The sequence below is a fragment of the Coenobita brevimanus genome, chromosome 106, assembly GCF_032717465.1.
Source record: "Coenobita brevimanus isolate Jiangsu-jjx chromosome 106, ASM3271746v2, whole genome shotgun sequence".
NCBI classification, from domain to species: domain Eukaryota; kingdom Metazoa; phylum Arthropoda; class Malacostraca; order Decapoda; family Coenobitidae; genus Coenobita; species Coenobita brevimanus.
In genome coordinates, this window is record NC_137059.1 from 4,227,373 (window position 1) to 4,249,217 (window position 21,845).

General features: G+C 40.4%; 1 protein-coding gene and 1 long non-coding RNA gene across 8 annotated transcripts in view; both read right to left on the reverse strand.

Annotated features, from left to right (window-relative positions):
- On the reverse strand, positions 1-2,000 carry LOC145416439 (uncharacterized). Its single transcript, XR_013900281.1, has 3 exons — positions 1,882-2,000; positions 324-483; positions 1-97 (listed from the first exon to the last, which is right to left on the reverse strand). It is a non-coding gene; the product is annotated as an uncharacterized LOC145416439 (long non-coding RNA).
- A 3,773-nt stretch (positions 2,001-5,773) lies between these two features.
- The window catches only part of LOC145416433 (uncharacterized), an 83,820-nt gene continuing 67,748 nt past the window's right edge, over positions 5,774-21,845 (reverse strand). For 6 of the 7 annotated variants that reach the window (XM_080285386.1, XM_080285384.1, XM_080285383.1 and 3 more), the window contains 10 exons: positions 21,088-21,214; positions 19,442-19,525; positions 15,765-16,076; positions 14,191-14,325; positions 12,273-12,434; positions 11,598-11,695; positions 10,949-11,090; positions 8,264-8,876; positions 7,097-7,260; positions 5,774-6,263 (listed from right to left, as the gene is read on the reverse strand). In XM_080285386.1, the coding sequence (XP_080141512.1) occupies positions 6,198-6,263; positions 7,097-7,260; positions 8,264-8,876; positions 10,949-11,090; positions 11,598-11,695; positions 12,273-12,434; positions 14,191-14,325; positions 15,765-16,076; positions 19,442-19,525; positions 21,088-21,214 (1,903 nt within the window). In that variant the 3' untranslated portion in view covers positions 5,774-6,197. The remainder of the gene's footprint in view (positions 6,264-7,096; positions 7,261-8,263; positions 8,877-10,948; positions 11,091-11,597; positions 11,696-12,272; positions 12,435-14,190; positions 14,326-15,764; positions 16,077-19,441; positions 19,526-21,087; positions 21,215-21,845) is intronic. The other variant, XM_080285385.1, reaches the window with a different exon arrangement.

Consider the following 21,845-nt stretch of genomic DNA (forward strand, 5'->3'; position numbering starts at 1 on the left):
CCTCTTCTTCCCCGGTCCCAGCATCCCAAACTTCCCGCCTGCCGCTGCTGAATGAGGCTGGGACACAAGAATGGCTGCCTACGTCACCCTTCACTCCCTGGAAAAAACAAAATGTGACCTCTGAATCATAGGCATACAAAACTAAATCTACAAACACATTTAAGGGCCTCCATACTCTAGTTACAAAAGAAGATCTGTACCACGTTCTCTTCAATAATTTAGTTTGCATATGACACCTTTTTATCCTCTCATAAGTCACTGATGAAAACTATGTTGATACTACAAAATACATATATAATACCATACTACCCTAACCATCGTACCTGGTGAATGTGGTGGGTGTGGTGGTCCGATGGGCAGGGGCTGGGTGGTGTGGGGGTGGTCTGATGAGGGTGGTGGTGGTGGTGGGGGCAGACTCTCACCCTCAGGACTTTGCAGTTTGGTTGGCACCTCATCCAGCTCCTGCTCCCTCATGCCTCCACCCTATCACATACAGTAGGAGTCAGATGATAAAACCTGAGATACTGAAGTGTAAGTAAGCCCCTAATTTTTGTGTCATTATGGACAGACTGAGAGATAAAAAGGGAAGTAAAGGAGCATTGTGGAATGACGTGGATGTGATTGAAAGCATTAAGAGAAATACTCCGAGTGGTCTGGCCATAAACAGAGGAAGGAGAATAACAGACTGACTAGAAGGGTGTATGTGAGCAAGGCAGAAGGGGAGACCGTGGATGAAATGAAGGGATGGAATGGAAAGATATATGAGAGGGGGGCATGTTAGGTGGATGGAGGGCAGCCAAACTGTATGGAGGTAATTTGCTTGTGGCTACCCCTTATGGGATTAAGGTACCTGGCAAAAGATAGATACATAGCCAGATAGATAAGCAGAGGTAGGTTACAAACTTCAGTACTTCTTGGATGTGATCTCCTGCATCCCACATTACAGAATGTAGTCTGCAATAATACAACAAAGTAAGACATGTTCTGTTATCACATACCTTCAGAAACTATTCAGTTACTGAAAGCTTGTCTTTACCTTCATGCTCTTAGTTTTAATAATATAGACCCAGGTACTCATTATATGCTGCTGTTTTTAAAAATATTTTCCCTATAATGGTAAGCTCACTAAACACTGTAGAAAAATATCTATTGTATTGGAGTTCCAGTTGTCATATGCCATAAAGTATGGCCTTGCAACAGTTTTTTTTTTTTTTTTTATCGTAAATTGTAGAAACACTATTATATTTACACTATTAGCCATAAAACTGATTTAACAGTTTCCCCCAATGTAATAAACCAAGTGAATGGAAATAATTATGATATACTTGAACACCTCTCTGACTTTTAGCAAGGTCTGTCTATATAATCAGTACTTGCTTTAATGATAATGTATTAAGGTACAAATTTGTGCTTGTTCAAAAAAAATAAGAATGAGTTGACTAAATGAAGAAGACAGCAAATGCTCTTCCACACACAGAGTAAGTAATGTAGCTACTTAGCCCTTACTTTATGTGAACATATCAGTATTCTCGTCTAGCAACACATTATAATTAAACAATAAACATGAAAGTAAAGTTCAAGAAAGACATTCAATGAAGGATAAACTACTATTCACTAATATCCTGTACAGTATAATGAACATCGATCAACTCTCATCATTTTCATTTTGGCATGTGAAATAATATTCAGTTTATGGCATTAAACCACTGGATAAAAAATGACCTATCAGTAACATATGGATTAACTGTTAGGGGAAAAAAAAAAAGAAGTCATCATCAATGTCATCATCATCATCAAAGCTACCCAGTTACCTCAGTGCCACCACATGCAGGCCACTCTCTAGCACCAAGAAGCAAGAGAAAAACCATAATATTGTCTCACCTGAGCAATGAGAAGGTCACCAAATGCCAGATGACTGCCTCCACCTCCACCTCCAGCTGCCGCCATGCTCGTCCCCTCTGCTGCATCCGCCTCACACTCCACCTGGCCCTCCGCTTCCATCTGAGAGGTGTGGGGGGAGTGGGGGAGGGGTACAGGAAGAGGGAAAAGGAAACAAATGAAGGATGGGCACGAACAAGGAAAGGATACAGGTGAAAAGGCAAGGATGGGTGTGTATATAGAAACCGAGGATAGGAGTGATGCAGCAAGGGATAACAGAGGATGGGAAACACAACAGAAAAAGTAAAAAGGAAATCAAAGATGGAAGTGATAGGAGATGGAATGAAGGGTGGAAATGAAGAGGGAAGGAATGAAGGATGGATATAAAGAGTAAAAAATGAAAGATGAACATAATGAAGGAAGGAAGGATGTAAATGAAAACAGAAGGAATAAAGGATAGCAGTGATGAATGAAGGAATAAAAGATGAAAGTAAAAATTGAAGGAAGGAATTATAAAAGTTAAATGCATTACAAAATGGGGATAGGGAGAAGGGTGATGGATGGGAAGAAAGAGGAACAGTATCAGGGAGAGAAATGATTGAAGTGAAAAATACATGAGAGAAATGGGAACAGGAAGAGGCCAAAGGAGTGAAGAAAGGATCACAAAATGAAGGAAGAAGAGGAGAGAGGTAAAGAATATAAGGATAAAAGAGGAATGGGTTACAGAACAAGGGAAGAAGAGATATGTAAACCAGAGACGAATGAAGCACAATAACAGAGAAAACAAGAAAGGTACAGTATATAGGCAATGAAGATAAAGACAATGAATGGGAGGGATGAGATGAAAGGAACGAAAAGGAAAGTGGCATATGAGAGGAAACAGGTGACAGTTGGGAAAAGAATGTGATTAGTATATGAGAGAAAAAACAAGGATTAAAAGATGAAAAATAATAAAGAGAAAAAGAAGAAAAGAGGGATGGGACAGAGCAGGGTACAGAATGGAGGAAGGGGAGAGGAGAATGACAATGATATTTTAAGTGAAGGAAAGAAAATAGGACAGAAAGATGATGGAGAATTGAAACAAAAAATAGATAGAGACAGTGGGCCAGGATGGGACACAAGAAGGGTGAAGGATAGGCTATGGTTAGTATAAACAAACAAACAAAATGCAAAAACAGCCAATCCTTAACCCCTTCAGTCTGGTGGCATAATTTTAAAGTACGGTATGTATCTCAAAACTTATCCTGGCTACCGCCACATGATATTATTCACTCATAAACTTTTTGGACAAAGGAGTGGGGGGTGGACATAGTCTTAATTATTTCCTTCTACTATAAGGGGCCTTTCCTTTGCTGAATACAATTATCAAATGACAGCAAAATCAAAATACAAATTATGTCCCTGGGCTGAAGAGGTTAAAAAAAAATAATAATAATAATGCTAACCATGCATAAGGAAAGCAAGACCTCAATACAAGTCACCTTTTATTTTTATTTATTTATGTATTTATTTGTTTAATGTTGCTAATAAATCCCCCCCCCCCCCAAAAAAAAAAAAAAAGTTGCAGCAGATAACCCCTTGAGCCTATGTAACATTTTCCTTAATTCATTCTTACTGTTATCGGACAGTTTATTAAAATCAGAAAGTTTCTTGTACCAAAAGGGATTACTGAAGCTATTTCTAACCCCTCTGGTTCAATGGCCTGTATCCTCTTTGAGTAAGGAGGTTCCCTAATGCCTCTTCCTCCATGATTTATTTTCCAAACTACCTATAACATCCCCTTCTTTGCTTCTAATAGCATTTTTACTGTCAAAATAGATTGCATGAATAACACACAAGTATATTGTAAAGGGGCAGATACAGAAATAAACCAGTAAGGAAAAGGTGTTAGTAAGCTTCCTAACTGTACGAGAATACCACCCAGAGAGTCTATCCTGAAATGATTATAACTGTGTGGTAACAGCAAGATTAAACTATAAATTATGTCACCCATATTTGGGGGTTAATTTTCCACAGGTACAACCATAAGTGAAAGTTTGCAGACAGTTCTCTGCCAACACTGTGTCTCACCTTCCATATTTATTATTCCTCCCAAAATGACATTTTCTCATACTCTTTATGGTGTGCTTTATAACGATTTCATATAGAAAGTTGTCTGTCCTATTTTCAATAGTTCTTACTCCTTCTCAAATGACAGTTACCCTTCCTTCTCGTACTCTTTAGTTCTGTGCTTGTGTGCTTCATATAGTTTATGTATAAAAACTGTTCTGTAACACTTTTCATTTCTACAGCAGGCAGCGTCAGTGGAATTTTGCTCATGGCCCTACCTATAAAGCTGCCCTGACTGTCTTCACCATCATAAAGCAACAACTGTAAGGAAAAATTTTCTTGTATTTTTTAACATACATGTGACTTCTAAAGAGGACTGCTTGTAGTCATATTCAACCAAGGTGAGTATATGTAAAACAGCACTGTATATAATTAGTGACAATACAAGGTTTAGATTTGCAGTAGTAGCCGTCAACCCTGGTTCATCTGGAATGTGAACCCAGTGGACCACAGGCTCAAGTTGATCTCCTGCAGTTCACCATCCCCCTTTCAGGGAAAGGGAGGGAGTTGAGAGGCATTTGTATAACCAAGCACAGGAGACACTCGGTTATATAGGTGCCACCACATGAGAGCATCCCTCTCCAGTACCAAGGTTTGGATTAATATCAGTAAACACAGAGATTAGTAAGAAAGAAGTGGTGACTAACAACTCGAGTTAGGCAAAGGCTTATAAAATTATTCTTGCTGCTACCTAATGATTTTATTCAACTTAGGAAAAGCCTCTCATACTGATGGGGCTGATTAAGGCTGTATAACCTCTCTGGTGCCTCCATGTGGTGGCACCAACAGAACTGGATGGTGAGGCACTCTGGTTTTACAAACATCCCTCATCTCTCTCTCTCCCTATCTCCTGACAGGAACATGGTGGACTGCAGCTGGAGGGAAACTTCATCCTGCAGTCCACTGAGTTCACACTCAGAAGGACCTGGGGTTACTACTACTACTACTACTACTACTACTACTACTACAGTACTACTACTACTACTCTAACCCCTCTATTTCGAAAAGGCTTTCCTAAGCTGAATATAACCATCAAGAAATAGCAAGAATCAAATGAAAATGATATCAGCTGAATGAATGATTAACTCCACTAATAAGATGTCAATTATTACATTTTCGTTGGCACCATATGCCTTTATTTGTCTCAGGGGAGGTGTTTCAAAGGGGAGACGTTAAAACAGCCTCCATTAACATCTTCACAACTCTTAGGTCCCTCCCAACTTTAATATAATCAACAAGTGGGTTGGTGGAGGGTTAGTGCCCCTCCCCGTAAAACAAATAACTCAAAGTCAAATGGCCACTCCTAACGGGATTATGGTGTCTGGCAACAGATAGATAGATAGATCTAGTGGTGACCCAAGTAAAATAAAAAATACATCATACGGGAGAATATATGAGTTATAATGACGTTATGTCATTAAGTTGGGCATAATTAATAATGTTAAAGGCACAAACACCAAACAATAATAATAATAATAAAGGATCCTACGCTCCTCCAGGGGCAACACTGGACTAGACGAATGAATGAATGGTAATAATAATCATCATCATCATTATCATCATCATCATCGTCATAACCATCATCACCATGGTTTATAAAACTTGTAATCAGTGTCTCATTTAACGATGTCATTCTGTAATCAATATAAAATAAATTAACATTCCACAACACATTACTTGTCAAAGGAGAGAAAAAAAATGCAAAGCAGGATAATCCAGTTATGTAAATTGTAATTTAATAATTACTCAATGGTTTTTTAAAGACTCAGTTCACACAAAACTTTTAATCAGGAAATAGGTACAACTGAAGAAACTCAAATCTGATATGAGAAAATAAAAAAAAAATCAGCAAGCCGGATCATTATATGTTTTCGATATGATATAGAAATTAAAACCCACTTATCAAATCCACTTGATGCTGTATTATCACAACGTCTGGCATAGTAATTTGTCACTAGATTTATATAAGGTAACAGACTAATCATCTTAAACCGGAATAAAAAATAATATCACATACAATCCTTAACATTATTTGCTCCAGCTAAAAATCAACTACAATGTCAAGGCCACAGTGAATATAAACTCAACATAATCCACTGCAAGACATTATCCATGAAAGACACAGGTCACATTCTTCTAAAATTTATAATTCCAACTCAAAAACAAATTAGCTGACAGACTGCTACAACTGAGGAATTTTAGAAGGAAAGCTAGAAAAGGAGTACAAAGGTGAGGTATGGAAGGTAGAAGTATATCACAAGTGTTTTGAAGGACACCTGCCACACGAGAGAGAAATGAGAGAAGGTCACTATTAATACACTAAAAATGAAAGATCCTGCAAACAAATCATCAATGAGACAGACACAACAGAGGGGGCACCAGTTCAATCATTCCAAATCAATATAATACTAGGTACATTCTTTTAGTTAGGCCACCTTGACCATTTGATGTTCAATGTAATTGGAAATTAATACCAGTACTGCACTGTATATGAAAACAATGAAACTGGAAAAACACAAAAATCTTAGTCAACAAAATTATAATGACTTTACTACTGTTACCATTAAATGCTATACAGATCACTAATGCATAATGAAAGTTTGTTATACTTTGAAATGTAAGTAAAAACTTGCAAATGGCATACAGACATAACTGTGAATGATGAAAATACGAAGTTGTTTAGAAGAGGTGTGTGAAAGTTTAGTTATGAACGCAAGAAAAGAATGGAAAAATGTTCATCCATCCATTCATCATCCAATCCCATATTTCTCCAGCATGAGCATAGAAGTACAAAGCTATGCTGTACAGGATGAAAATTAAACAAAGAACAGACAGAAAGATTATCTGAATAGATGGCTGGGAGCCCCGGGCTCCTACATTCCTCATTGGGCAACATAGGGGTGGAAAATAGATGGATGGATATATACAGTATACTGTACAGTACACACAAACAAATGAACAGGCAGGTAGGAAAATAGTTGACAGACATGTGGATAGATATAGACTGATTGACATACAGATATAAATAGACAGACAGATAGAAAGTTATGCAGATGGACACACACATGATGTATGGAGCACATATGTTGGTGCATAAAGTGGTATGTACCTGTGGTGGTGTGTCCCGTGACTGTAGCCACGATGGTGAGTGTTGATGTGAGGGGCTGATGGTACTGGCTGCACCGCTACCACTGCCTCCAACAGCCATGTCCGCTGCCTGGATACCTTCTGCCTGAGAGTCCTCCCAGTCACCTTCCGCTGCATCAACCGCATCTGAGAGTTTAACAAAACTTTAATCCACTCAGCCCTGGGCCATTTTATTCATTCTATTCGCCATCTAATGATGGTTTTATTTAGTTCTGGATATCTACCAACCTTCAAAAATACTGAACAAAAGATTGATTTACTTAAGGTGATGCAGCTGCCAGACTGAACATAAGGTGAATGATATGGACTTTTTTTTTTTTTTCTGCTGGTTATTACTAAGTGAAAATAACTAATACCTGTATTTATCTATAAAGCATCAGACTACACACTACAAACCTACACACAACTGAATGAAAAGTGTGAACATGAATAATTTTGTCAAGTATACATCAAACAAGATTTTGTATAACATGAACATGGGGTTGTTATTTGCTCCTAAACAAACATCGACTACATCATACACACCCTCCATCCCCAGAGGGTTTACTCTACCTGTCTCAATTATGAAAAGACAGATAATATACAAGAAGATACAAAAAGATATTGAGATGTAGATACAACCATACCAAAACTCACTGGTGTGAAGGATATACCTTTACATCAAGTTTAATTTCTCAAAATATAAATTAGGATATTGCCTATAAAAAAAAAAACAAAAAAAAAACAAGAAATTGCCTAGGACATGAAAAAAAAAAAAAAAAAAAAAAGTTCCATTTACATATATGAAGAAAACATGACAGTGAAAAGCAGAGACTGAGAAAAAGAGCAAGATGGTGAAATGCACAGACAGATTAACAAAAAGATGAGATGGTGGATAGTAAAGACAAATGAAGAAAGAGGGATAGATGGTGGAAAATATGAGGAGGTAGAGAAAAAAAAAAAAAATGGAAAGCAGAGGAAAAATAACAAAAGAAGCCAAAGAAGACAGAAGATAACTTGCGAACGCGAATAATAGAAACTTACGGGAGTAGACTAAAAGCAACTGTGATAAAGAGAGAAAGCATGATGGTAGACAAAAACGTGAGAGGGAATACACAATACAGAAGGCATCAGGTCACTAGCAACTTACCCTGAGATTGGTCTGCCTCAGCCAGTGCATGAACAGACAGACCCTGCTCCCCTAGCTCGTCTATCATCCCCTCCTCTATCTCCGCCTCACCCCACTCGCCACTCACCCCTCCAGGGCTGGCCTCAGCTCCTGCTGGAGTAGGGGTTGAGCTCTCTGTCCCCTGCCCACACCTATCCCCTGGCCAGGATAAATCAGGCTTCTGGGATCCTGGAAGAGGTCCAGGCATATGGCTTGCACCCATGCCTTCTGGTATATGATCAGAGCTTCCTGAGGGGTCATTTGGTGAGGGCAGTGGGGCAGACAGTGGGGAGGGGAGAGAGGCCTGCCACTGAGCACCAGGTGAGGTGTGGAAGAGACTGGTGGAGACATGGGGTGGGGGTGGAGGTGGTGGGGGTTGCTGGTGAGTAGAGGGGGTGGTAAGACTGAAAGGATGGGGTGATCCGTGGTGGGTGGTGCGCTGTGCAGGGTCTGAGGGGTGAGGTGGGGTGCTGTGTGATGACAGAGGGTGGGGGTGGTGGCCTGCCAGAGAGAAGTCAGTCTGGGTAGCAGTGGTCGCCTCATGCCGCAACTCTGACATGGTGGACGCCAAGCTCTCTACGCTCACATCACGACCCTGCCAGGCCAGAACGCAGGTGCTTAAGGTCTTAAGTAATTTCTTCTGGTGATGTGCTATCACAACACAATACTAATGTGTCAAAGCTACGTATTATCTCGATGCCGGTAAAACAAAACTTAAATACAGTAAGCCTCCTTTATTTTCAACGGCCAATAGTCCAATCTCCCAAACTTCAGCCCTGGCTTCATATGACCCATATCTTAAAATATCATATGACACTCCTATATTCATATAATATATTATTTCTAACAGAATACTGCAGGTAGTAATAAGGGATGCCATAAGGCAGTGGCACCGAAATAACCTTGGAGCAGCCTGCATCAGGGAAACAAACATCTTTCTATTCCTTCCCTATCCCCCCAAATGTGAAAGGTGGGCTGCAAGAGACGAGTAACTTCACCCTACAGTCCACTGGGTTCCAATTCAAATAGGCCTGGGGCCACAACAACAATAATAATTTCATACCAGTTACATTAATATTACATGAAGGTTTAAAGAAACATGTCAGCCACTGCCATTTCAAGCTGATTTGTGGTAGGTGGGGGCACTCACCATCCACTCACTTCATGTAGTAATGCTCTTGGGTGCCTGCCTTTTCCCTTTTAACTTCCTTCTTTCCTCTTCTGTCTTTCTTTCCTTCATTCTTCCTTCTTCTTTCTGTCTATGGGTGACTCTACATTTACTGACAAGCCAAATGGTTTCCTGAACACTAGGATACCATTTACTATGCTGGATGGTAACCATATAACCAAATTACAGTGCCTGGTGGTTTAGTGGGTAATTATGGTGCTCCAATCAGATGGAGCTGGTATAGGTTTATATACAAGGGGTGGTTGGGGTTTACTGCTCACATAATGTCACTCAGGGATGAGTGAGGCTGGTCACTCTCATCTTAAATGTCATGACCAATCTGCCTAGCCGCAGGCCCCTACAATCCTCATAGGGTAACACAGGACTGGATGATGATGGATGATGAATCATTTCTGATGAGTTTGATGCTCCCACATTTCACACTCCCCCCCCCCCTTTGCTTTACAGAGATGTATACTCAACTGAAATTCAATGGAAGAAATCAACCAGAGAAAGTAACAGGTTGCCAAGATCATGAATCACAAAGGGCATACCCCATAAGATTATCTGCACAGTTAAAATGATCTGCTTTTGTTTTAGGGTTGAGTGAATATTTTAGCCTAACATTTGTTACAATATTTCCCCATTTCCAGCTACTAGTAGCTTTCAGAGGACTGCTCAAATGTGCTTTTTATACCCATGCAGTCAAAGAAGTACTGTATGCTTTGCTTCAATTACTAATTTTAGTATCAAACCAATTTTACCTATTAATGATGAAATTTGGCCAATTCTGATTAATCGCATATTTGGAAGCTGATCACTGAATTTACAGATTATTATTAAACTAAAAATATGTTAAACTAGGTGTCACTCATCATAAATAATAATCCCTGACATGGTCAAAATCCTCCCGTGATTTCATTTTTTGAATATCTATCTATTGCTGGACGCCTTATTTAAGAATAACATCGTACCATAAAGCACCCTCATCTGTGTGGGGATCAAACCCATTTTTTGCACATCCTCTGTCCAAGGAATGATGTGATAAAACAATAAAGGAGGCCTACTGAACTATGAAAGATGCAAATTTCTGCTATTACTTTACTGCTATGCTCAACTTCTTAATAACATCTAGTAGTAACTTCTGGTTCTAAGCCAAAATGCAATAAATGATATAGGTAATTCACAGAAATGAAACACAGAGTTGTAAAACAATTTGAAGATGCAAAAATTAAATGCAAAAACACATGTGAACAGGAATACATTCTGGGAAAAGAAAAAAAAATTGTATCCATATGCTTAAATAACACCTGAGTTAAAAAATGTGGGGAACTATTTAAAACAAAAAAATACACAGTCTTTAAAAAAAGGAAAAAAAAAAAATGCTCTTTCATCAAACTGCTCTTCTAAGTTAGCATTCATCTTCACATTGTTTGGTTCCCACACATTTCAGACTGACCAAGCATATGGCTGTTAAATAAAAATATCCACATAAAAACCTTGGCATGGGGGAGCAGCTTGGTGGGCGTGTGTGGCAGGGCGGGGTTGTTGTCTCGCAAGCGCTGCACCAGGACGGAGCAGTATTGTGTCAGGAGCACCTGAGAGATTACCGACGGCACATCGTTGCTGGCCTCACTTACACTGCACCAAAGGAAAGACACTGATAACTAGTGGAAAGATTACCATCAAACACATCACTGCTGGTAACATTTACACTGCATCAAAATAAAATCACTTAAAAGTTTCAATTTTACTTTTAAAACTATCCTGCCTGTTCCCCTAATTCACAGTAGCTACTGTCATGTCTTAATTTTAGCCAGGCAGAGATTTGTGTTTCTTTGCAGCTTATTTCTCATAGCTCTGTGACAGAATACAACATTACTATGACTAACCATCCTTTTCATAGAATGTCTTTGTAACACGCACCACATTCTCATCTTAGACTAGGTCAACACTCATGATGGAGATGGCAAATTTATGCCTACTTAAAGTGAACAGGGTATAGATACACTATTAAAAAAAAAAAAAAAAAAAAAAAAAATAAAAAAAAAAAGTGATATCTAGTAACACATCCACAACTTATGGTGATGACTGCCTGTATCCCCAAGTAACAGAAGATAAGTTAATGTAAAAAAGTGGAACACTTACGGTTTGCCAGTAAAGGCCTGGAGGGCTTGCTTGAGCTCTGTGTCAATAGAATACAGGAAGCTTTGTGGCAGACGCAGAGACTGGGCCTGTGTCTCAATCTGTTCAAAGGAAGGATACGTTATGTGATATCTAGGGTAAATTAGACAGAATACAACCTGAGCTTCCTCTACAAATATGCTTTCAAGCTATACTGTACAATATTTGGGCTGCTATTTATAAAACTTTAGTGAAATGTTCTTGCTGGATTTAGTACAGTACAAACGAGTATAAAGGACAAGAAAGTGAAAGAGATCTTATGATCATTTTTGGGCTGTTTGTCATTGAAAGGACTGTGACTATGGTATCTAATTCTATGAGCTGAAGATAAGGCTAGTAAACCAAGAAGGCTTGTGATTTTTTTTTTTTTTAAATATGTGCCATTATTCTTACACAGAAATCATCTAGTATCCTACACTCCTTCAAATGTGACAATGAAATTCTGGCAATGAACAAACACACAAAGAGAATTAATAAACAAAGGTGGAAACAACAAAGTCCGTGACACCTCTCTGATTCTTCCCTCTCATGTTTTCACTGCCTCATACAACCCAAGATACAACCTGACCATTTTCCTGACTACAGATACCACAAACATAATATGACCAAATCCATAGCAACAGCACAACCACAACATACCTGATTAACTAGACTGTGGTGTAGAGATGTGAGGAGAAGGGGAGACACTACCCCTCCTCCCTCACCCCCTGTGGCCCCTCCCTGCAGCGTCTCCACTCCCTCCCTCACAGCTGACGCCACCAAAGTCTCAAACGTTAGGTATTCTGTGTCGTTGCTCAGCGGCTGCAAAAGTCGTCATCATCATCATCATCATCATCACCATCATCTTTATATCATCACTGCCATAATAACCATCCTTATCCTCCTCATCATAATCACCATTCACCATCCCCTCATTGCTCCATCAGGAATAATAAGGGGACAGTGCTAGGCTACTTAGTATGTTTATTAAAAGCAAAGTAACCAGCTGCTTGCCTCTTCAGGACCTTTTTTTTTCCGCCAAAGGATGGCGCTAGGCAGGGTCCAGACAACAAGGAAAGAGAAAGTATGTACGAATGAGATTTTCTGTTCATCTATCTATACCCAAACTCCTTAATCTCACCACAAATAAAACAACTCCATGTCACCCTGTCTGCAACAGGCAGGCTGACCTTTCATCTCTCACCACCTCATCCCTCCATCTCTCCCTCAGTCCCACACCCTCAATTTCCCTTACATGCCCTCTCCAACTCAATTTGACATTTACCATTTTCTCCATAAGTCCAAACCATTTCCAGGTACTGCAAACACTTTCCAATACACCCACATCAACAATGCAATGTTCCTTAACTTTATATTCAATATGCACCAGATGCCTTAATCCCATAAGGGGTGGCCAAAAACAAATCACCTCCTTGACAACCTATCTTCTATCAGCCACAAACAAATCACCTCCTTGACACCCTATCCTCTATCATCTGGCTGCCCTCATTCCAACTCACACCCCCTCTCATATACCTCTCCACCCCATCCCTCCATCTCATCCTTAACCCCTAAAACGCGGCTGTGTACGGCCGATCTCCCCGCTGTGGCGGGGTTGTAGCGGGGTCTGAGTACCTGTGGGAAAATATTTGCCAAAAATCATAGATTAACCCTAGAGCATTAAAATTTTTATGGCATATAGTACTTACATTCAGCTTTCTCCTGAGCCACATGTTGAGCCTTTGTTGACTACCCAAGGACTTGTGGAGACTTGCAAAGTTGGGTAACCAAATCTTCACTTTCACACCTCCAGCAACCCGGTTTCCCCTCTACCACAGCCTCATTCTGTCACAGTAAACTTTATACTACAACGTAAAGGTAGTTAGGAATCCGTATTTGTACAATAAGCACTGAAAATAAGGCTAAAATCAACGGAGCGTACGGCCGACATGCACTGTGGCGGCGGTCTTCCCGTCACTCAACAAACATTTCCATTTTCACAGCTAAAAACATGTATACTACATTATTTTCAATCATATTACTTCCCAAAAGATCACCACGGCGCACTTTTTATTCTGCTTTACGTCCGCCACTTTATTCTCGTTCCTGTCAGCCGCTTGCACTGACTGGGAAGAGCTAGAACTCGCCATAATCTCACTTTGAAAGCCTGCAGTAAACTGACGCTAAACAGAGGCAAACCGTGAGAAAAAAAGCTAGTGTTACAACTGGGGAAACAAGCGTTTCCTAGTAGCATAAACTGCTTGTGAGAGGAGATCGCAGATTTACAGTTCTGAGCGCTCAAAGCGCTGCCATGTATCACAGCCAGGCTGGCCGGGCCGTGGTGGGGGGGGGACGGGGGGAAAACGCGATATTTGGCAACAATTGAGGTCAGTAGTACAAAGGTAAAGTATGCTAGTCGTAGCTAGAGGGTGGTGGTACTGATAGACAATACCAGCTGGAGCCTGCTTGCCCGCGGTTATTCAAAATTTACTAAAATCGCAAACGCGACGACCCGCCGTTCTGCCCTTATGGCCGAGCGTCGCAAACGCGACGATCCGCGTTTTAGGGGTTAACTTACATGTGTAATATTGTGTGCATCCTCTGGTGACGATCCAGCAGGGTCGGGTTGGTTGAGAAGCTTACTGGGACCGCCACCACTGTCATTCCCAGCTACTGCCTCCCTCTCACCACCACACATCCAGTCTTCAACAACCTGGGCAAAGAAATTCAAAGATAAATTGTTCCTCCTCTCTATATTATTCCTAACTTCACTCTGTAATGAGGAATGCATGCTACTTAAAACACTCCAATCCTCCACCTCCCTCTCACCTGTACACATTCAGTTTTCATCCACCTAGAGTATTAAAAAATAAACTGTGCCTGGCATCTCCATATTCACTTTTCACTCTGTAATGTGGAATGCAGAATAGTTAAGACAAATATGAAAGTAAATACTGGAAGTCATCATTATAAATACGAGAGGAACACTAATATATCAAAACATGTTTGTGTACGAGCTATCTCAAAGAGGTGTAATTGGATCTCAATGAAATCTGGTGGACAGGTAAGTAATGGGTCAGGGAAGAGTTGAAGTAGATTAGATTTTGAGGTGTGTCTGGATCTGGATGTAAGAATAAATAATTAATCTTAACTGCATTAGTAGAGGTAAGTGATGACCATGTTAGCATGTGTAAGACGTTTCACACAATGGTAGTTTTCTCTGATACAATCTTGAATCATTTCGCTGCTCACTCCCCCATCTTGGAAATCATCACGTAGAAACTCACCCAACATCTCCCTCAATTTTCTTCAAAGAATTCTTCCTTCCATACTCACAACTGTGACCTTCCTCAGCCAGTTATCCTCCCTCCTCCTTTCAATATGTCCAAACCATCTCAAAGGTCTGCATCACTTCTTTGATATTTCTTATGCCTACTCTCTCACATCACACTATACTCAACCCTGTCACTCGGTAATAACCTATATTCCCATCTGCTGTATCCTCTTCTCTTACTGGCTAATCCTCACCTCCACACAGCATAAATAATTTCACACACATTTTATAGAACAGGGACCTTGGCAGGAAGGAGAGCCCCTTTATAGTTATGATATGTAACTTTCCTCATTTCGTCCACCCACTGCTCATTCTAGCAATGGAATCAGCCTCTGCTCCTCTGTCCACACTCACCATATCCACCAAAAACCTCTCCTCACATATCAGATGTTCCTCTCCCTATTCAACACTTTCCTTTTTATCATCCACAGCCCTGACAGCCTTATGTATCACACAATGAAAATTTCTCACATCCTATGGTGAATCTCAAACATTACAGTGGGGTATGTCATCATTTGTGGATTTACTGTATTTACACAATGATCATGGAATTCCTCCCAACTCCCATGTTACTCAGACATATAACTTGTTCCACATTACCTCCCTAACACCTAAGGACATTGACCTTTGTTTATTAGTATTAACTTTCAGTCACCCTCCTTCCATTCCATCTCTCTACCTCTAACTTCTTTCTGGTCTCCTAAATGCCTTAAGTAACCAAAATTATCAGAATGTAAAAGTTATCACAGAAACCCACTTCTGAATATAGGTGGTGTTGCTAAATTGCTATCCTACGACAATGAATCTCTTTCACTGACCTCCCTCCTGTTGATGTCCGAGGGAAGAGATTCGTTGTAAACAAGGTGGTCGTAGAGGGAACTCTCAGAGTTGGCCACACTGCGACTGCTGCCCTGCTGGTTGGTGGAGAGGTTGTGGTTGGGCTGGTAGTAGAGGTAGGGGAACTGGTACTGAGTGTCCTGGTGGTTGGTGGCATTGATACCCGGTACAACTGGTGACCTGGGTAATGCCCCACCCCTTCCACCACTGCCCACCATTACCCCCCTACCTCCTCTGCCGCCCCCCTGTCCACCCGGACTCAAGCTTAGGTTTTTGACGTTGCGATATAAGGCCTAGGGGAGGGAGGACAGGTGGCAAAATGACTAATGATTTACGGACATATTATCAAACCTGAGACCACGAAAGATAAGGCAAACCCAAATTTTTTTTACACGATTATTTAAACATGTAATGGAAAGCATAAGCATTCTTACCTCTCTAATCTTACCTCTCTAACATGATGATAACTTTGTGATGTAAAACAAAATGCAGTCTAATTACAGCATTTCCGTGTTTTGAAATTAACTGCAAACTGCTATACACCTCATATGGTTACTTAACCCCTTAACCGCAGGGCGTCACTTTCGTGACGCTTGGGAGCAAGGGATCATACCGCGGGGCGTCGCTTTTGTGATTCTGTGTTATTTTGAATTCACCCGGGCTTTTAAGTGGGGGCTTGTATCATCTATCAGTGCTGACAATGTCCAACACTAGTCAGCACTCCTAATCTCATCTGTACTCCCATCCATTGTTGACAATTTAGCCATTTCTCCCCGTTCTTGACTCCCCTCCCTACCCCCCCTCCATTACCCTATCCTCTCGCCTGCCCGGCCATGCTACGCTAAGTAAATCTTCCCTGGAATTTTTCACTGATTTCATCCATTGAAATAAGCCCTATGTCGTAATCTTATACCAAATAATATATACAAGAAAGAAATCAGGTAAGTGAGAGTGCCATACACCTGGAATTGGCTAATTATCACCTGACAACACCTCACGTGCACTCGTTCGCTAATTTTCGCTGTTTTTTTCCCCTTGAAATATGCCGTATAATCTATTTTCGTAATAAATATACATGTAAGGAGAGAAGGGAGAAGCCTAAGTGATATTTACATTCACCTGGAACTACCTAATTTATAATGTATTGTCTAGATTTCCTGCCAATCATATCAGTGCTACACAAAGCTGTTTCAAGATTTAACATTGGTAGCTCTGATTATATATCTCCTAAGTAGGCCTCTAATCTATTTTCGTAATAAATATACATGTAAGGAGGGAAGGGAGAAGCCTAAATGATATTTACATTCACCTGGAACTACCAAATTTATAATGTATTGTCTAGATTTCCTGCCAATCATATCAGTGCTAGACTTAGCTGTTTCAAGAAGTAATATTGGTAACTCTGAATAACCCCTAAAGCAGGCCTCTAGGCTGGCTGGCCTGGCCCCTGCGTTATCAGTGTACTCTCATCTTCCGAAGTGAGAGGACGTATGTTTCATCTTGCTGACTTCAAGGCCTTTTTTCACCCCCATGCAAATGGCTCTGTGACCTTTACCCCCTACTAAACCTCGTGTGGAAAGAGGTAAAGGGCTGACAATTGATAAAAGAGTGACTACGATCTTTCTATTGAGTAGAACAGTGCAAGTGGAATTGTAAATAATGTGTAAATAATGTGTAAACAGCAAGTGAAAGTAATGAATGTAAATATACGTGAACAATGGAAAATAGTTTTATAAGTTATTTCAAGTGACAGTGCACAACACAGTGTAAATAAAATAGAAATGTAAATAACGTAAATAAAATAGAGAACGTAAATAGAAATGTAAATGAGTAGTATTATAAGAATACGAGTATATACCCTAGGAGTAATGAAAGTGAAAGTTTCACTCTAGCATGTCTGAATGCTATGAGTTATGAGAGTGAAGATGAAAGTGACATTCACTCTCAATGCCAGTATACAGGACGAGAAAGTGAATGCTACGTATTTTACTGAAAGAAATTGAATCCCTACAGTGACAATAAACTAATACTACTGAAGGAAACTTATGGATAAAGACTGTAGATATATATAAGTGTTATATAGTAATAGAAATACAAAGTGTGAGGGGTTTTATGAATAATAAATGACAGACTACCATGAGCGAACTAGTGCCAGTGCGACGATCAGACGCGCTCGTAATTTCCATTGCTTTCACAGTGTTTTTTTTTTTAGTATGGATCCCAAACTACTTGAAAATTGTAGAATAGTGTTTATAGTGTTTGTATCTGGCTGTGGTAATCATATTACGGGTTGTCGGGAAGTGTAAAGTGGAGACTTCGTTACCCTACTTCAGAGATCTCCACAAGTCCTACGGTAACCGACGAAGGCTCAACAATCATTCCAGGAGAAAGCTGAAGGTATGTGCCATAAGCATATGTAATTTTATTATTCTAAGACTAATAACTGATTTTTGGCAAATATTTTTTGAGAGTCTGTCGGAGCCCAAATAACCCCGCGGCACACGCAAGTCATTGGTAAACAAGCCCGCGGTGTAGGGGTTAAACATATGGTGGAAAAGATAAAAAGTCTGATCTTTTTGCTTCATTGTTATTATGTAAAAGGGAATGTAGTCTAAAAATTCCCAATCCTCACATTTTTTTAAAGTGATCGTCAAAAATTAGGGAGTTGCCTATACCTTTGCCCTCTCAGTTTTAATAATACAGCCGATAAATTCTACCATGCTCCTCAGGGAAGCAATACTACACACACACAAACAACTACCACTTACAAGATAAAAAAACAAAAAAAACAAACACCAAAATATCATGTTAGGGCTTGTTAAAAAAATCTCTCAAAATTGTTATATTTCAGAGGCACTCAAAAAAGGTAAATCATTAGAAAGCAAAAATGAGTAAAAGGCTTCAGTCAAAAATCCACATACACCAATACAAAACATACAACAGGTCCTTGTTATGTGTCAGAGAAGGGTTGCAAATTATCAATGCTGGAGTGGACACCTTCATGTAGTGGCACTTATATGACTGGGCAGCTTCACTACCAGGTTATACTAGTGTCCCTCAACTCCCTCCCTATCCCCCACACAAAGAATGGATAACTGCAAGAGGACTTCAGCCAGCAGTCTACTGAGTTCTTGTTTCAGATGAACCTGGAGCTGCTACTACTACAACTATGACACTTACAATTGGCACTGTACTGTAAACCAGGGGAAACTGGTATGTCACATTTATAAGTAGCAATGGAACTATAATTGGCAACTTTTTAGTAAATTTTTGTAGATCTAAATCCTTGAAATGAGTGACTTACTGGCTCGTTCTTGCTACCACAAGGTAAGTTAATTCAGGTTAGAAGGTGTCTCTAGTAGTAATGGGGTTAACAATGGCTATATCTCATTTCTCCAGTCCAGAAAGTCTCTTCTAAGCTGAATCAAACTGTCTGCAAGAGGCAACAACCACTACATAAAAAAAAAAAATCTAGCCATCTATACCCAGACATCTTATTCCCAGTGGGTGTGGCCACAAACAGATTGCCTCTATTGTCACTCTGACCTCCACCATCAAGTTGCTCTCCCTCCAGCTCACACAAAAAAGCAAACACATAATGAGGAACTGCTGTACTCTAATCTGTAAGTTATCAAGTAAATCAAGCTCTGTCACTCACCCTGCTGTCCTCATCCTCGGATGTCAGGCCACTGTCACTAACCTCTGACCCTGACCCAGACACACCCACACCAGTTCTGCTCTCCTGTTGGGGTTAAATTTGGTACATCATCATCATCCTCACCATCATAATCATTGTTGTTGAAGAAACTGTCATCAACATCACTGTCAATGTCACTGTAATCATCATCACCACCATCATCAACCTGCCCTCCCTCAACTAAGGATGGGGTGAGGAAAGGTTCTAATAACAAAGAAATCAAGCATGAAAAAGGGAGTACCATCATTAGCTTACAAAGTGATGAAGTCACACAGTTATTCACATGCCATTCAAGCCCTCAAAATCAACTCCACTCACAGGCCTAACCATCTGCACTTTGTTTTTCTTTCTTCTTCTCCCCCCCCCCCTAATAGATGGACTTCACATTACATGCTTTTTTGTTACAAATACAAGATAAACTACATGAAATGACATTTCAATTGGTAATGCAGCTTATTCAATATTGTGGTGAATCTACTAACTACTCAGACCTCATACCTGTGCTACCCATGACAAAAACACCTCCACACATTCTTAAGATAAGTCTCAAAAGACCATAACTCCAGTCTAAATCACCTTCCAATATGTTCACCTTATTCCCATCATTATTCACATCAAACATTAAAATCCTTCTCCATTTCCAGCAGCTCTCTTCTCCTTCTAACTTAGTGCAGAATTATCTGTACCACTCGTTGGTCACAACTACTACTGTATAAGCTTAAATATATATATATATATATATATGAGGTCTAGCTTCCTAAATATCACATTCCAACAGACAGAGAGAGGACTAATTCTGAATAAACGTCAAGCACCGCCATTTAAACATTATGTTCACCATCAGTGTAGCGATATACAAGGGATATCTCCAGTTAAATACTGTAGTTAAAATATTGTAATCCCGAAAGAAAACAACTGAGGTGTGTGCAATTTCAAGTAGTCAGGAATGGTTCTTACAGACCATGCAAATAAAAGTTGCTTTAGTCATGATATTGCACTCACACGCTGCACATTAAAGTGATGGTTTATTCTCATATTGTGCAGTCTGTCAATCCATTACTTCAGCCTGTATAACCTCATCATGAGTGTAGCGGCCAGGGATTATACTACTTAGCCCAGATATTTACAGAAAGGTGAGAATGACCAGTCACTTTCCCCCCCCCCCCCCATGTGGCATTATGTGAGCAACAGACCCCACCCACCCCTCAGAATTAAACACATGTACGACATATCTGGTGGGAGAGCCTGAACCCACTAGATCACCTGGTGATCATTTGCTGGTTATTTGGTTACCATGTGGGAGGTTGAGATGGTATGAACAAATCGAGACCGGGAGGACGATTACCGGATAAGGAGGGTTGCTGATGTGAAAATGGAGAGTAAACAGTTCTCATGGGCTGACTAAGTGGCTTCTTGGGTTACGGGGAACCATTTATCTCGTCAATCAGTGTAAAAATATCTTAAGATAATTCCGCATTGAGTGATTATATGGTGGATGCCCTAATCTAGTTAAATGGAGTAGTAGAGTAGTAATTCTCGAATTCAGCCCCTCTCCCCCCACCCCCCAAATAAAATGCTACGTGCTAGTAACAAAACATGGAAAGTACCTGAGGCAAGACATTACGAGGGTGAGGATGTGATGGCTGTGGGCGCCAGGAGTCCCTCAGGGGTGCAGGGAGGGACAGGCTAGTGTTGTCATTGTTGCTGCTGCTGCTCTGCCGGTTAGCATTCACCCTGCACAACCAGAATAATATAATAGGCACTCGACATGAGAATGATTAGATGAAAGTTTGGTGCGTTCTTGAATGACAGACTTGGAGGTTGGGACTGCAAATGGGTGAGAGTAAGAGCAAAAATGGGTGTAAAATTAAGAGACAAAATAAGTATAAAAATATCAGTTGTTGTTGCTGGGTAAACCCCGTCCGTCTGGCTGAGCAAGCAATCGCCCCTGCAAGGCCATTCCATGTAGTGAACCAAATTCCAATGCTCCCATCCAGCTGACAGCGCCCCATCAAAGTGAGGTGCAGGAAAGAGTGTGATGGTTTGGCTCCAGTTGGATGCCACATTTGTGTCACCCCACCTAGTTAACAGAGGCACCATAGTTGGCTCCACATCACTTCATTATTTGGTTATATGGTTACCATCCAGCATTGTCAATGGTTTACCGGGTTACAGGAAACCATCAGACTTGTCACTCAGTGTAGAGCTGCCTGAAGTGGAAAGATGAGTACTACAAGTGGCAGGATGGATGGATGAAAGACGATGAGAGGTGGGCAGATAGAAAAAGAATGATAACAGTGAAGGAAGAAGAAGGCAGCACTACATCAAGTGAGTGGATGATGGCTGTCACCACCTACGACTATAA